The 14833-nt window shown below is 39.9% G+C and overlaps 1 protein-coding gene across 1 annotated transcript; it reads right to left on the bottom strand.

The window, feature by feature from the left end:
- Window positions 1-740: 740 nt before the first annotated feature.
- Window positions 741-10156, bottom strand: LOC109487108. The gene is made up of 5 exons (XM_019791078.1): window positions 9393-10156; window positions 4615-4736; window positions 2742-3409; window positions 1904-1910; window positions 741-1403 (listed from the first exon to the last, which is right to left on the bottom strand). Exons 1-5 carry the CDS (start codon window positions 9643-9645, stop codon window positions 741-743), a joined length of 1713 nt encoding a protein of 570 aa, XP_019646637.1. The 5' UTR covers window positions 9646-10156.
- Between the last annotated feature and the right edge of the window lie 4677 nt (window positions 10157-14833).

Here is a 14833-nt window from a genome sequence, read left to right as displayed (position 1 = left end):
TGTGCTGAAACATGTATCAGTACCACACACTCTGCCTGTCCTTGATGCTGAATCATGTATCAGTACCATACACTGTGCCTGTCCTTAGTGCTGAATCATGTATCAGTACCATACACTGTGTCTGTTCTTGATGCTGAATCATGTATCAGTACCATACACTGTGCCTGTCCTTGGTGCTGAATCATGTATCAGTACCATACACTGTGCCTATCCTTGGTGCTGAATCATGTATCAGTACCATACACTGTGTCTGTCCTTGATGCTGAATCATGTATCAGTACCATACGCTGTGTCTGTCCTTGGTGCTGAATCATGTATCAGTACCATACACTGTGCCTGTCCTTGGTGCTGAATCATGTATCAGTACTATACACTGTGTCTGTCCTTGGTGCTGAATCATGTACATGTATATTATAACTAAGTTATGCAACATGATGATGCAACATATTCAAATCATGACTTCAATTCCATAGTTCTTAGGCAATAATTGTTTGGCAAAGGTGCTTGTTTAAACTAATAGATTTTTAGGTCCAACTGGTTCAGATGGCAGAGTTGCCTGAGCCTCGAGTCTATCCTTCCTCAGTGTGTGTTACTATGCTTCCTTGCTTTAGCTTTCTGAAGCAGAGTGGACCATTGCAAAAAGAGCCAATGCTTAGGAAGGGTACATGTAGATATCGGGCTTAAGTTGGCTAGAGAACTCAAAGAAGCCATGCCCTGAAAGAGTCTGTGCATTGTATATTTCAGATAATAGTTTCTTTGATTCCCTTTTCTCTATTGTCCTCAGAAAGCAATTTTTCTTCCTTATCATCTTCCAAAGAGTCCACTGCCGAGTTAGAACCAGCAGGACTGTCAGTTTTGGAACCACCACCCCTTTTCTTCTTCAAAGCCATAAGTGACATGTTACGCCCTGGAAACTTGTCTAGATTGACTGCATCAAGTTCACTTTTCATCTTCTGTTTCACCGTTTTTAATCCGTCTTGTACAAGATCGATGATCATGGACAAGAACGTCAGGCCAGTCATGATCCAAATGATCACAGCCACCTTGTACAAGTAATCGTAAAATACTTCCACTCCTTCTAGCTCATTTACTGTAGTGACCATATCCCCGAACCCTATCGTACTCAGCGTTATAAACACATAGTAAATCGCATCCAGATACTTCCACTTCTCTACCAGAGTAAAGATATAAGCAGGGACAAAAAAGAAGGTACCAAAACCTATGAATAGAGTAATGAGGAGAGTGGCTATACGGATCACTCCAGGGTTTCTTGCCAGTTTGCTGACGGCAGTCTTGACTTTCTTCTCGACCCAACGGTTTGCGTCTCCCAGCTTGATGCCGATTCCGGCCAGGAAGAAAACGGTGATAGGAATCCCGATGAGGGCGTACGCTATGCAGAAAAGCTGAGAGAAAAAAAAGGAAGACACACTTTGGTATATTTATCATATTTTGCAAAAAAAAATTGGTGATCTGGAGTAAAGCATAGTATCGGGGTAATGAACATTGTAAACTCCAAGCAGATCATACAGTGGCAAGACAGTATCCATTGACCAGAGGAGTGTCCATTAGCCATCGGGTGGCCAATGGATACTGTCTGGCCAATGTGATACTGTCTTTTGCTGAGAGAAGAAAAAGGAAGAGAAGTTTGGTATATTAGTCATATAAAACTGTTACAAAACGTTTGAGGGTCTAGGCTAAAGCATAGGATTGGGATGATAGACTATGTTGCAAGGATTGGAGATTAGTGATGATCACATAGTTCTGCTGGAGAGATGAGAAAATGTGGGGGTTTAGCTTTTGGGTTAGTACGCCCCGGGATGAAGAAGTGAGGGAAGCTACATGTAAGATGGTGTTTTGGCACCAGATGGGTTGAGTAGGAGTTCTTTTTTTGCCTTCTACCTACAGAGACTCTGGTTTTATTACAAAATCAGGTAGGATATTTGATATAGGTTCTATTTTAAGAAATTAGCATGCTACTGGCTACTAAGGTTAATTGATGAGATAGTGGCCTCAGAGGACTTGTGTGGTGTATGTGTTAGTAGAAGGTACAGCACACATTACAGCAAAGGATATAAGTATAGCAGCATATAGCACATGAAAAGAGTGACTAAGAGGCAACAGCAAGCAATTGCACATTCAGCAACATGGAAGGACAGGACATTGGGATAATCTACTGAATGATGAAGATTAAGACGTTAGTGTTAAAATTCCAGTCTAATGAACTTAGACATAGCTATGAATGATTATCTTACCTTAGAGGGAATCTCAAAGTTTTATTCAGGAGTGGCTATGAAAACTTGATTTCTAGTTCTAAAGTGACACTACTACCAATATGTACACGTATAACTGTTATTTATGGTTAATGACATTCAATCTATTCGATTACTTTTAAAGGTTGTACTTGGTCATTTCTAAAAACTACCATAGACTTCATGCATCATAGCTACTGTATGAAAGTCAAGTTTTGCATACATTAATCCAAAGTTTCCATGCTGATTACTGTATACTGTTGTAGCTACAAATTTCCGTGCACAGATGTAAGCCTACAACAGAATGTTATTGCTACAGACAGGTGCTACATGTAGTTCTACCAGTTGCTACTGTATAAAAGTCATGACGCTTGTTTAAATGCATGTTTTGCATACGTTAATCCATGCCTACGACAGAATGTTATTGCAACAAACAGATGCTAGCTCTACCAAGGAAGACCAGTGGGTCTATTCAGTGAACTTACACACTACAGTATAGTTTCCCTGTCAGGCCCCCAGGCCATGCCCCTCTCCTTCTCCAACGTGTCGTAACCTGTGCTTATATCCGGCGCGCTCTCTGCCTTCCCTTTCTTTCCTTTCCCCTTTCTCTTCAGCATCTGTGGCGTGCCTAAGCCCTTAACGCTACCGGCCAGGCTGTTCCCAAACTTGTCTAAACTGACTCCCGTCGCCACATTCTTCAGATTCTCCTGCATCTGTTGCTGCATTTGCTTCATCGCGTCAGAAATCAGGTCTATGATGGTGGCTAGGAAGCTGAGTCCGATCATTATCCAAATGATCACGGCTATCTTGTAGGCGTAGTCGTAGTAAATATTCTCGATGTCCTGCAAGGTGGTAACCATGTCCCCGAAACCTATGGTGCTGAGTGTTATGAAGACATAGTAAATGGAGTGGAGGTAAGTCCATCCCTCCACGATCGTGAAAAGGTACGCAGGCGCGAAGAAGAAGATGCCGAAACCAGTCACAGTGATCAGGAAGATGGTGCAAGAACGCAGAACCCCCGGCCACCGCTCTAACACCTTCAAGGCACGCTTGATTTTCTTCTCGCCCCAGCGATTGGCATCGCCGATTTTAATGCCGATCGCTGCCAGCAAGAAGAATGTGATGGGGATGCCAATGAGAGCATAGGCAATACAGAAGAGCTGCACAGTGACACACAAACACAGGACAACATACATGGGGGTTAATTATGATCATTATAACATTCAGTGATATGTGATGTGGTTGTACTTTTACTCTCACTAATGGAACTAAATATACTTAATCCATTGCTACAGTGCACAATCGATTACTGAGTATTTGAAATCAGGAAGTACTATTAGGTTGGTACTAGTCAATGAATAAAGATAATATTGTCAAAACTTGAGTTAAGAGACTCTTGTTACACAGCCAACCATCTGACATTTCGATGACTAAAACAATGGTCTCTTTGCTCAGGTTTTGACGTATCTTTATTCAATGACTTACCAACCTGATGAAACTACTCAAGGAAGACCTAATAGTATGTTACAATTTTCACAAACCTTTACGAAAGTCTTACACATTCTACAGTACAGTGACTGTTACATTGGATTACATTGAAGCTTGTTCAACTACTGTTTGATTCAAATATTTTTATGCTTTGTGTGGAGGAGCCTGCATGCAAATGTGTGCACAGTGTTGAATATACAGTCACAAGAAAAAACAAGAAAAGCCACATCAAAAAAAGTAAACAACACCATAGTGCGAGCACATGACTCTGTACAATGGCAACATGGCATGTGTCAACATCATCTGCATTTATGTTTGCCCCATTGGTTCTGTCAGTTTCTTGCCTTATCTAGCTGCAACTCAACCGTTAAATCATTACTTAATGGACAGGCCAGAAGGGCACTTAGTAGACAGTAAAATACACATAACTGGCGACATAGCTTATCAATAATAGATCAATGAACTGTCCTTACAGATGGGGAGAGAAAGGCAACTGTCAACTAATCTGTATGTTTTCCTCTGGGAACCCTGCTTTTTATAAACTTTTAAAACATTAGTTCAACAACAATCTTTTAGTATAATCTAAAAACTTTGTGAGCAATTAGCAATCTTTTAGGTTAACCCTGAGTAAGAATAGGTTTTTGTGAACAGATTGAATTTATTTTTATCATCCATATACAAAGATACTTCTAGATCTGAGAAAGGTTTAGAAACTTATAGTTGAAGATGCAGATGTCTCAAAGTACAAAGAGTACAGGTCTCGAAATTCTGGTGTAACAGGCCAGACCATATCCCTGGTCAAAATATACACCTTGAGTACATTATGGCTAGGGATAATATTCTGACCTGTTACACAGGCACAGCTTTAGCACTTTACCTTTCCTGGATCAGTCTGTGGTGTGATGTGGCCGTACCCTATAGTGGTAATGATGGTGCCACAGAAGAACAGAGAGTCAAAGAAGTCGATGTAGAGCTGTGCTGTTGTGTTCACTGACTCAGCTGCAAGGGTAGAGGAAGTAAAAGAAATTACTGCAATTGTCAGTTATATTTATCATCGTCATCAGTAAGCTGTTTCATTCAAAGAAATAAATTCCACCTCTGAAACTGGCAACTAGCCAATTATATAGCAGAACAGAACAGTAACTGTTACATTTTACTTGTACCATGCAGGTTATGTGTGTGTGTGTTAGTATGCAAGTCTTCTTAACTTAAGAAGCATTATCATGATGTTATTGATGCCAATGTTATTGATGTTCTTGTCCTCATATGACTACACTACTGGTATGTTGACTATGCATAGTCATACATATGTGTGTTACAGTTCAGATGATTAGGACATTGTTGTGAGGTCAAAGGCTCCAATGGCTACATCAATTTGAAGAGACAAGGACAGTATTTTGAACTGGTTGCTGGTCTCTTGCATCTGAGTTTTACAAGCTCTTAGGTGGTGTTTCAAATGATTATTACATTGCATTGGAGACATAGGAGAACTGCTGTTTTTTATGGCTAATATGTGATGTTGTATAAACGAAGTACAGTATAGGGGCATCATGACTAGGCAGCTTTAAACAATATTTACATGTAGAGTTATATGTGCAAAGGCTAGGTGTAACAAGCCATTTGGTGTAATATAGCCAGCTGCCACCACACCACATGTCTGCAAAGCTGGTGTGTTATGCTGAATTAAGGGCAGTTATACCGACTATTCAGATACAGAAGCCCATTTAACATTCTATCTAGTGCTAAGAACTCATTTAACATTCTACAAAAGGCCTGCTCATTGCACTGACATAATTTTGGTTAAAGCATGGGTAGCATTCGAAGGGTATTAAACCACAAGATTCATTAACAACCCAGCCCAGGGAGGCATTTGTCTGACCTAATAATTGCTACCATCTTTATTTACGGTAATTGCTATAAAACCAGCTGCTGTCTGAGGCTATGTTTAACGTTAAAACTGACATGATGGTGCACTTTGGGACGTATCATTTCGAGGTGTTCTGAGGCCAGCTATTTTCATGTGAATTTCAGAATAAGCCACGTTCCCATTTATGGAACCAAATAGGTTGGGTAGTCGGTCATTCTTTGCTTGTTGTTGTTCACCATATTCGAACATTGCACAAATTCAACGATAACAGGATCATAATTTCAGGGTTCATAAAGCACAAGACTTTCATTTATTTCAACGATGTTACACTTGGCATTACAACATTAGCATGATCTTGATAAGTCAAAATTCTGTTATAATGTTGCTTTCAGCATAACAGCGGACAAATGTAGAAGGCCTTGACCTTCTAGATTGAGTGAGTCAATGATTTTATACTTGCACCAAGTTTGAATCTGTATTTCCCCAGGAGCTTGGTAAATACTTAGTATTCATCCTGATTGTTGTTTTTTTCCTATAGGAAACAGAATCATACCATTGTAAGGACTGAATGTACTTTATATGTAGGTCACATAGTCTGCATGGTAGTTCAAGGAAATTGACCGATTGTTGTTAGCATATGGTACATGTGTATCTGTATGATTACATTGTCAACTTTACAAGCCGGGGCAACATCTACAATATGTAGATGCCAAGCCAGATCTCTGAGATATCCCACATTACTAGTGTTAAGTTTGTCCTATCTGTTTTGTACATGCGATAAATCAACACTTTATGGCCTCTTGGCTGCTTCTCAAGTTTGAGATGATTGATTGGCTTAGTACGATAAAGAATGAAGGAAAGCTTCTATTGCAAATGTTAATTTTTTTAGAAAATATGGCAAGACTTTTTGGTATGAAAAATAATGTCCCAGGTACCTTCAATTAAGTGATTGATTGATAATGCTTTTCAACAACAATTACAGGTTTTGCTATCAAATGTCTTAAAAGAAGTTTGCATCTGTTGCCATAAATTGTACAGAGTGCATAGCATCCATATTTCCTTCAGATCTGGTTAGTAGATCACTCTTTCAGCAATGGTTAAAAGCAGCGAGCCTGGTGTCTTCGGGTGATCTATTTATATTCAAACATTCGAACGGGGCATAGGCTTTTCCCCCTACTTATTTGGATCAAACTACTTAGTACATGTTTAAGGTAATCAGCCTAGTAATCTACAATGTGGTATGTCATGATTATGGCTCCATGTGAAATTTCTGCAGCTTTTTTACAGCACTGTATGAGGAAAAAGCAATGAAAAAGGCATTGATTTAAGGAGGTATCTTTACCAATAGTGCAATGTATGTACTGTGGTGGGGGTTAAATTGTTAGAAGATTTGTGGTCATTGGGGTGAACTCAGAACTCGTATACCAAAACTCTTGCCCAGACTTGAGAGTGAGAGCACTTGCCATTGGATTTTCGAAAAATGTATAATTCAATTTTTATTTGTAAGAATCAATTGATCTTCACTGATATAAGAAATCAAATGAATTGTAAAAAAATGGCATTTTTCTCCACTTTCAGTGAACTTCTACAGCACATGCCAATGGTAACAAGATAAATCTCATCTTCCAAAACCATTACTGTAAAACGTTATGTATGAAGTGTAGATTACACTGGAACTAAATGAGGTTTATAGTACAGTAATGTGTCTGACTGGCTACAATGACTGGACCAATACTTTGGTAACTGATTTATGTTGCATCTCATTCAAATGAACTTGTGTGGCAATGAGCTGAAAGTTAAGTATACCATCAGTGCAAGGTACTTTTACTTATAATTGCCTCATAATTTGGCTCCAACAGTTACAGAAAGGCCCTTCTGTTTGTTGCAGTTTTTACATGTATCAATGCATTAGGCCATTTTGATTTTATGGATGACATCCGCGCGCGCATGAATTTTAGGCTGTTTCAAAAGAAAAAAAAGGTTTCAACCATACTGTAAATCGTACAAAATAGTTGCAAAATGAGCAAAAATATACCGTAAGTTACAAAAAAACCATACCAATGTCGTAGAATGCCAAGATCAAACGAAAAAAGACGAAATTGTAAAGAAATGAACTTGAAGACTATAATATTCGCCAAACCATATTCTATCCCATTTGTTCAACCCTCATGACCACGTAGATTTCATAATGAAAACAACTTTTTTTTTTTTTTGCAAAACTTTTTTTTTATTCGCACGCGCGCATCAATTTTGGGGTTCCCGGTGGATGTCATCCATATATTAATCAAATCAACATGGCCTTAGTTTGATTAAAAGTTGGAAATTCATAGTTGGAATTACAACCAGCCCAGTATGTTAACTTAATGGCTCCTGTTATATCATTTGGAAGGATGCCTAGGCCTGTTATATTTTTTTAATTTCTCCCTGTTGCTTCTGCTTTTTTCTGGGAAAAATCCGAGAACCAATAAATTAAATTGGTTTGACCTATGGTAAGAAGCACCCAGCCAGCACGTCGGCAGAACGTACTGCACCTGCGCGAAACCCATAATGTATTGTACATACTAGCATTTCATCAGAATGTCTCATATAAGGTTGTATTCGCTCATATAAGGTTAGCATTTTGACAGTAGTCTCCAAATGTTATGTTGGAAAGAATATCCTCTGCAACAGGCAAAATTCTGATGCAACGTTGACCAAAAACCCAACGAAAAACGCGAAAATACGGGGTTCTGCGCAGGCGCAGTACATTCTGCCGACATGCTCACCCAGCCCACAGACTTCATGGCTCCGTCAGATCTGTGAATTTGCAGTTTCATCTGCACGTAATGTGACGTGACATGTCGGACCATAAACATCAGGGAAATCAACGATGAGGAATGAAATTACTTCAGCTTCGGTTGCTCAATTGTCAGGGTTTATCGATCACATCTCCCTGCACTTGTATGTCAGGACCTGGCTGTAGCTCTGATGTAGACAACGCCAACTGACAAGGCCAACTGTCAAAGGAATAGAAATGTACTAACTGGGAAGTCATTTATGGTATAGGCATTAAGGATGGTATGACTGCTTTCTTTTCTGATTTAAGACTTTCTGCTATCTTAAGCTCAGATGTAGACCAAGCCAACTAACAAAGCCATTGTTACTGTCAAAGGAATAGAAAATTAATGTACTAGGAAGTCATTTATGTCACAGGCAACAAGGACTATGTGATCTGCTTTCCTTTCTGATCCAAGACTTTTTGTTGTCTTTAGCTATGATGTAGACAACTGTCAAAGGAATAGAAATGTCAATTCATTTATGGTATTGGCAACAAGGAAGATGTGACTGCTTTCTTTTCTAGATCCAAGATATTTTTCCATATCCAAGATATGTAGACAATGTCCTCTGTCAAAGGAATAGAACGTACTGGCAAGTCATTTTATGGTATGGGCAACAAAGAAGATGTGATCTTTTTTAATCTTTCTTTTCTAATCTCTCTGTTGTCTGCTTTTCTTTTGTTTGTTTGTTTCAGGACTATTAAACTTGGAGGAATTCAGCTTGTGAAATGAAAAGTCGAAAGCAAGAAATGATTGGGACTAAGACTTACCTCCGTAAGTAGTTTCATCAGGTTGGAAGGTCACGTCACTGAATCTTTTTACACAACCAAGTGTTTTATTCAGCCAATGTTTCGATGACCACCTGTCACCTTCTTCAGAGCAATTCTGGTTCACATTGCACATCACAGGTGTCGCTGCTACTATGATAGATGTGTTCCCAAACATAAAATATCTAGTAGACACAAAACTTACCGTATTTGACGTTCACACTTCTGACTTTATCTGCTGCATCGATGAGTCCTAGTAACTCCTGAAGAGAAACGCTCAAGTTCTGATGATCGCTGAAGTTCTGCAGCACTCCTTCCAGGTCTGATCTCCTCGGCAGTCCTATTGTCTCATTCACAGGGGGACTGAAGGCTTCCTCCAGGACTTTGAACACTGCTGCACCAACCAGCAACACTGCCACGTAGCTTATCGCCAGTCCTAGGAGCGCCTTCCAATTCATTGTTTCTCACTACGTTGCTACTTCAGAAACTCTCTCACTCACTGTCCGGTTTATCGTCTGTTGTTCCCCGTCTTAGACGTGCTTGCACTGTGGTACTGAGGCTTGATGGTAGCCCGCCACTTGCCTCTGTCCTGTGGGTTGACGTTGTCTAAGTTCAAGTGGTGCAGAGGTCCTCCCTTATGTTGTCAAACCATTTGAAAGGCAGTAAAATTGTTGCAGTTACTCGCGTCAGACTACCATGCAGTTGTCGAGATAGCTACTAGTAGACATTGTAGCATGTCGGAGCGACACAACCAACTGTCACTGGATGATGGAACTTTAGTCACGAGAAGTCAGACGAGATGTCAGACAACACACACGTGAGGACACAGGATCACATGTGCCCTCTTGACTCCGTGAGTCTTCAGTTGTTTGTCAACAGTGTCTGTCAACTTGCCTCTGTGTGAAGCCGCCTCTCCATATTCAGCGGACCACCGTAAGGCAATGCCCCCACTATGTCAGGTTATGGCAAGCACCCTTGCCTGCTTTAAGGGTTGGAATGGTTTTGAAGGGCCGTACCAAAGAAATAATGGGGTATGGAATACTACGTGTATGAACCTGTTAATGAGATTGATAGTGCAAGCAGTCATAACTGTTCAGTCATGAAGAAAATCGTATTCATGCCCTTAAGGGCATGTGCCAGTATTGCTCTATTTGTAAAGCATTGTTGTATACTTAGTGACTGTAACAGTGTTCTAAATGCTTCCTCCCTGTGTTTGCAATGGCGCAGTCTATGCGCGTCTATATGTAGATGTTATTCTGACCATATCTGGACTTGACTGAGATCCAATGCCAAAATTCCTGACCGAAAGAAATTACAATGATCGTAAATCTGCCATGACCCAACCTAACCTATTAAATGACAGGACGAATACCGCGTCAAGAAATGAATCATCACCATAATTGAATCTTCTGTAGTCTGCTACGATCGCAAAAGTCGTATAATCAAGTTTCTATCAGTTTTATTCACCGAATTCATGACAGGAAGATTTAGATCCAGTCTGTTTGCTTTAAGCGCAGTGGTTTTCAAAATATTTCTTTGAAGAGTTTCCCATTATTTTGATTCAAGCAAGTTTGCTATGCATTGTCAACATAGTGATGTAACATGTGCAGAGCATTGCGGAGACATAAGTAGAATTTTACCCAAGAGGGTTTGAACATGATTATTTATTCAGTGCATGTAGCCATGCCACAATGAAATGTAACTATGCCATTGCAGGATCAGCTACAACTTTATGTTATTCAATAATAAGTTCAAATTGCACCAATAAAAGGTTCTAATATCACTCTTTTGAACTAAACTGGCATTTTGATAGATATCTGAATGCCTGTGAATTGCCTTGTGCAATGTGAATTCCTTTTCAATCCACTTTCAAATGGTAAAATTCTGGTCTTAAGATTCCAGTGCCAAGTTCACAACAAAAAGACAAATTCATGGAGGTAACTACATGTATGTCATTGTAATCAAAACAGTATTGCAAATTTAAGCTCAATAAACAATTCCACAGTCTACCAGTGAATACACTGTAGCTGCAGCTGTCAAAGCTACTACGATTAGTTTACTGCTGTCAAACTTACTGTAGCTTTTATAGCAAAATTTAATAAGCTAAACACATTTTCATAAAGCGCTCAAGTCTTAAAATTGACAATGACACAGAAAAAACACACGCATTTATCATGGACGATGTAGACAATGTAGTTGTTAGACATGCTGCTTTGGGAATGTCATAATTGTGATATATGCTGCCCCCAGCAACCCCTATGTGACCCTCGTGCCACAGACTGACAATTATATGGGGATGGCTCATATGTGGGTAGGGTCTTGGCTACCAGGTATTTAAGAGGTCTTGATATGGGGGTTTTCTCTGATAAGTTATGTTTCTTTTGCACCCTTTATGACTACTTCTCCAAGACAAAAGACTGGTGAAAGAAAATATTGCAAAATATTTTGCAAGGACAAAAGTGTACTCTCCAAGGAGAGGTTTAGGCTTTGGCTTATTTTTTGGCTTGTTTCAGGCATTTTTATGGGGCTCTCTTTTTTGTACTGGTAACTTTTTTCTACACTAAACCTTAGGTTGGCTAATGGTAACTGTCTGTCAAATGGATATATACTGCCTGGCCAATTTGGACTGTCTTTGCAGCCACCAAAAGATCTTCTTGGAGATTAACAAACTTGTACACCAGAGCATATTAAGATCAAATCTTCCAGTTGTGGTCTCCTGTTCCTGACTGACACTTAGCCCTTTGAAATAGCCCCTGGCTAGTTGAGCAGTCCTGGCTCTATCATTTTATACAGCCTAAGGCCACACCAATTTAATTTGTTGGTTCTCGGATTTTTTCAGAAAAAATATGAAGCGACAGAGCGAAAAAAAATAAAAATAAAAATAGGTCTAGGCATCCTATTATAGGCTTAAATGCTACAAAATGAGCCATGAAGTCAACACAAAAGGCTGGGTTAAAATTTAAACATTGAATTTTGAACTTTTAATCAAACCACTGCAATGTTAGATGGGAAAACTGTAACAACCAGGAAGAAAAGGACTTTCCTCAACTGTTGAGGGCAAAAAATGAGCATTTTTCAGTTGATTCAGAACCAGAATCATATTTTTTTTTTTTTTGCAAATCAGAAAAAAACGAAGAGGCGAATCCGAGAACCAACAAATTAAATTGGTGTGGCCTAATAGATCTAAATCAAAACAAATCTTCCAGTGGTCTCCTGTTCCTGACTGACAGCACAGTTGTTAGGACATGCGTCATTCCTCTTCATCCTGATCTCCCAGCCTCCCTGTCATCAGCTCGGCTCAGGTTTCTGCACCACAGAAACCTGCACTGCATAAGTGGGTAGCTGTCAGGGGTCCTTACATGTATATGCTCCGACATTGCAAGGTATTAAATGTCTGACTGTGGCTTTTTCTGTATCCACAACTGTTTCATTGGATGGAGATACATTTAGATAGGAAATCCTGTGATCAGTTTCAGTTACCTTCATGCAACAGGCTGTTATATCTACTAAAACTAAAATGTACTAAAATTGAAATTGACTTATAAAAATTACAGTCTTCATATGGAGGGATAGAAGCTACCATGATAGTATGGATTATTGAATGTTGACATCTTCAATGTAAAGTATCTTATATATGTACAGTGAAGTTGTAAAACACAACCATTTTTATTTATTGATAGAAGGTTTCTGGTCACCCCTGAAAAGACTTTATCACTTCTGTATCAACTAGGACATTAGAAACAAAGACAGATGATAGTCTTTTATGCAAACTTACATGCAGATCTAACTATGGGTTTCTGCTGCTTTGTATATGGTCATTGAAATCAAACAGTTTTGTCATCCGTTATCATTACAGCAACTGCTGTAGACAGCACAGGGCTCTCTAAGTAATATCTCTCTAAGACAGAACATAGGGCTCTCTCAGTAGAACGTTAGATTCGTGACTGGAGTTGAATTTCTCAGTAACCGCCATGAAAGGTAAACTCGGGCAGACTTCCAAATTGCAGACAAATTATTCAAATTGGTGAATGTTGATGAATCGGTTCTAGGGTGTTATTACCACGTTAAGTGAGCAATCTTTCAGTGATGAATCGGCCTAATGCTGGCTAGATTGCTCCCCGACTGACTGAGTCCACACAACCTCCCACCTCCCTTCCTGCTTAGGTTTTTAATGTGTGAGTCACCATCCAATATCATCATTACAATCTTAACGTACGGTGTAAGCTCTTATATGTACGTGTAGTCGTATATTATCCATGGAATAACTTACTTACTTTCTTACTTTGGCAAAGCTCCCGTTTGAGCCAGATTCGAACACTTATTTCCATGGCAAAACTACCTGTTACTCCCCTCAACATGTCAGTCCAGAAACTTTATGTTAGTGTCAGAATGGAATGGGAAGAACACTGCTAGACTATGCATAGTGCCTTTACAGACATAGAAAAATAAGAGTACTACCAAAGAATAAGAGTTCTACCGAAGTGTAAGTCAGAGTGATACCGAAGTATAGTATTGTAGTGTGGAACCAAGTACAGTTGGGGCATCATCACTAGACAGCTTTTAACAACTCAGACCTGCAGTTAGATGTTCAAAGGTTAAATGTAACAGTTTTTTTTGGTGTAACATAGCTAGCTGCCAATGCACCACATGCCTGTAAAGCTGGTGTGTTACACTGAATGGCAGTTATACTGGCTAGTATACAGAATCTAATACAGATACTGGTGACATATTTAAGAGATAGGGGAATTCTTTTTACACAACCAAAGAGTCTCACCTCGCTGACGTTTCGGTGTCTGTCAGACACCTTCTTCAGAGCTTCTGACTGGAGTACTGCATCTCGCCGCTATATGTAGCCGATGTAGGTGGCGCTTTTGCGGCGAGAACACTATCCCAAACGTGGCTTAGTTTGTACCCCCCCAATGGAGATTGTGAAGAGGGGGGTACAACAGGAACTTACAGACCATCTAAACAACACTGACCCTACGGGGAGCATTCAGTTTACACACGAAGAAGAGAAAGATGGCACGCTACCCTTCCTCGACACCCTTATGGTAAGGAAGGAAGATGGCACAGTGAAACTCCTAGTATACAGAAAGTCCACACACACAGACCAGTACCTGAATTTCCAATCTCACCAGCCCCTTCACCAAAAACTCGGAGTCATTCGCACCTTACTAGACCGGTGCAATGCAGTAAGTCACTGAAGATGCAGACAAAGCACTAGAGACACAACATGTCAAGAAAGCCCTAACACGGTGTGGTTACCCACCATGGACATTTAAGAAAGTGGAACAACGAAGTAAGCAACCTAAGCAGAAGGATAAGAGCAACAAGCAGGAAGAAAAAACGAGGGCCATGGTCATCATCCCCTATGTCAAAGGAATCACAGAGCCCCTTGAGAGAGTGTTTAGAAAACACAACATCTCCACCGCAGTGAAGCCAAAAACCACACTGAGGAGTCTGTTGGTCCACCCAAAAGACAAACTACAGGACACGGCAAAAACAGACTGCATATACAAGATCCCGTGCAAGAGCTGCAGTGAAGTTTACATAGGGGAAACGGGACGCACATTTGGGACAAGATTAGAAGAACACAAGAAGGAAGCTGACAACATGGACACAGTGAAGTACACAAGATCACAGAAA

This window comes from Branchiostoma belcheri, unplaced genomic scaffold, assembly GCF_001625305.1.
Source record: "Branchiostoma belcheri isolate BF01 breed outbred unplaced genomic scaffold, Haploidv18h27 scaffold86, whole genome shotgun sequence".
NCBI lineage: Eukaryota > Metazoa > Chordata > Leptocardii > Amphioxiformes > Branchiostomatidae > Branchiostoma > Branchiostoma belcheri.
The sequence above is the reverse complement of the archived record's forward strand: the minus strand, read 5'-3'. Positions and strand labels throughout refer to the sequence as shown.

What these genes read in the sequence shown, in the direction of transcription:
- LOC109487108 (XM_019791078.1), bottom strand. Translation starts at nt 9,645, where the DNA reads ATGAATTGGAAGGCGCTCCTAGGACTGGCGATAAGCTACGTGGCAGTG. An exon ending in AAGTGTGAACGTCAAATACG is followed by an intron (nt 4,737 to 9,392) that starts GTAAGTTTTGTG and finishes CTACCCTTGCAG; the next exon opens with CTGAGTCAGTGAACACAACA. An exon ending in CACAGACTGATCCAGGAAAG is followed by an intron (nt 3,410 to 4,614) that starts GTAAAGTGCTAA and finishes GTCACTGTGCAG; the next exon opens with CTCTTCTGTATTGCCTATGC.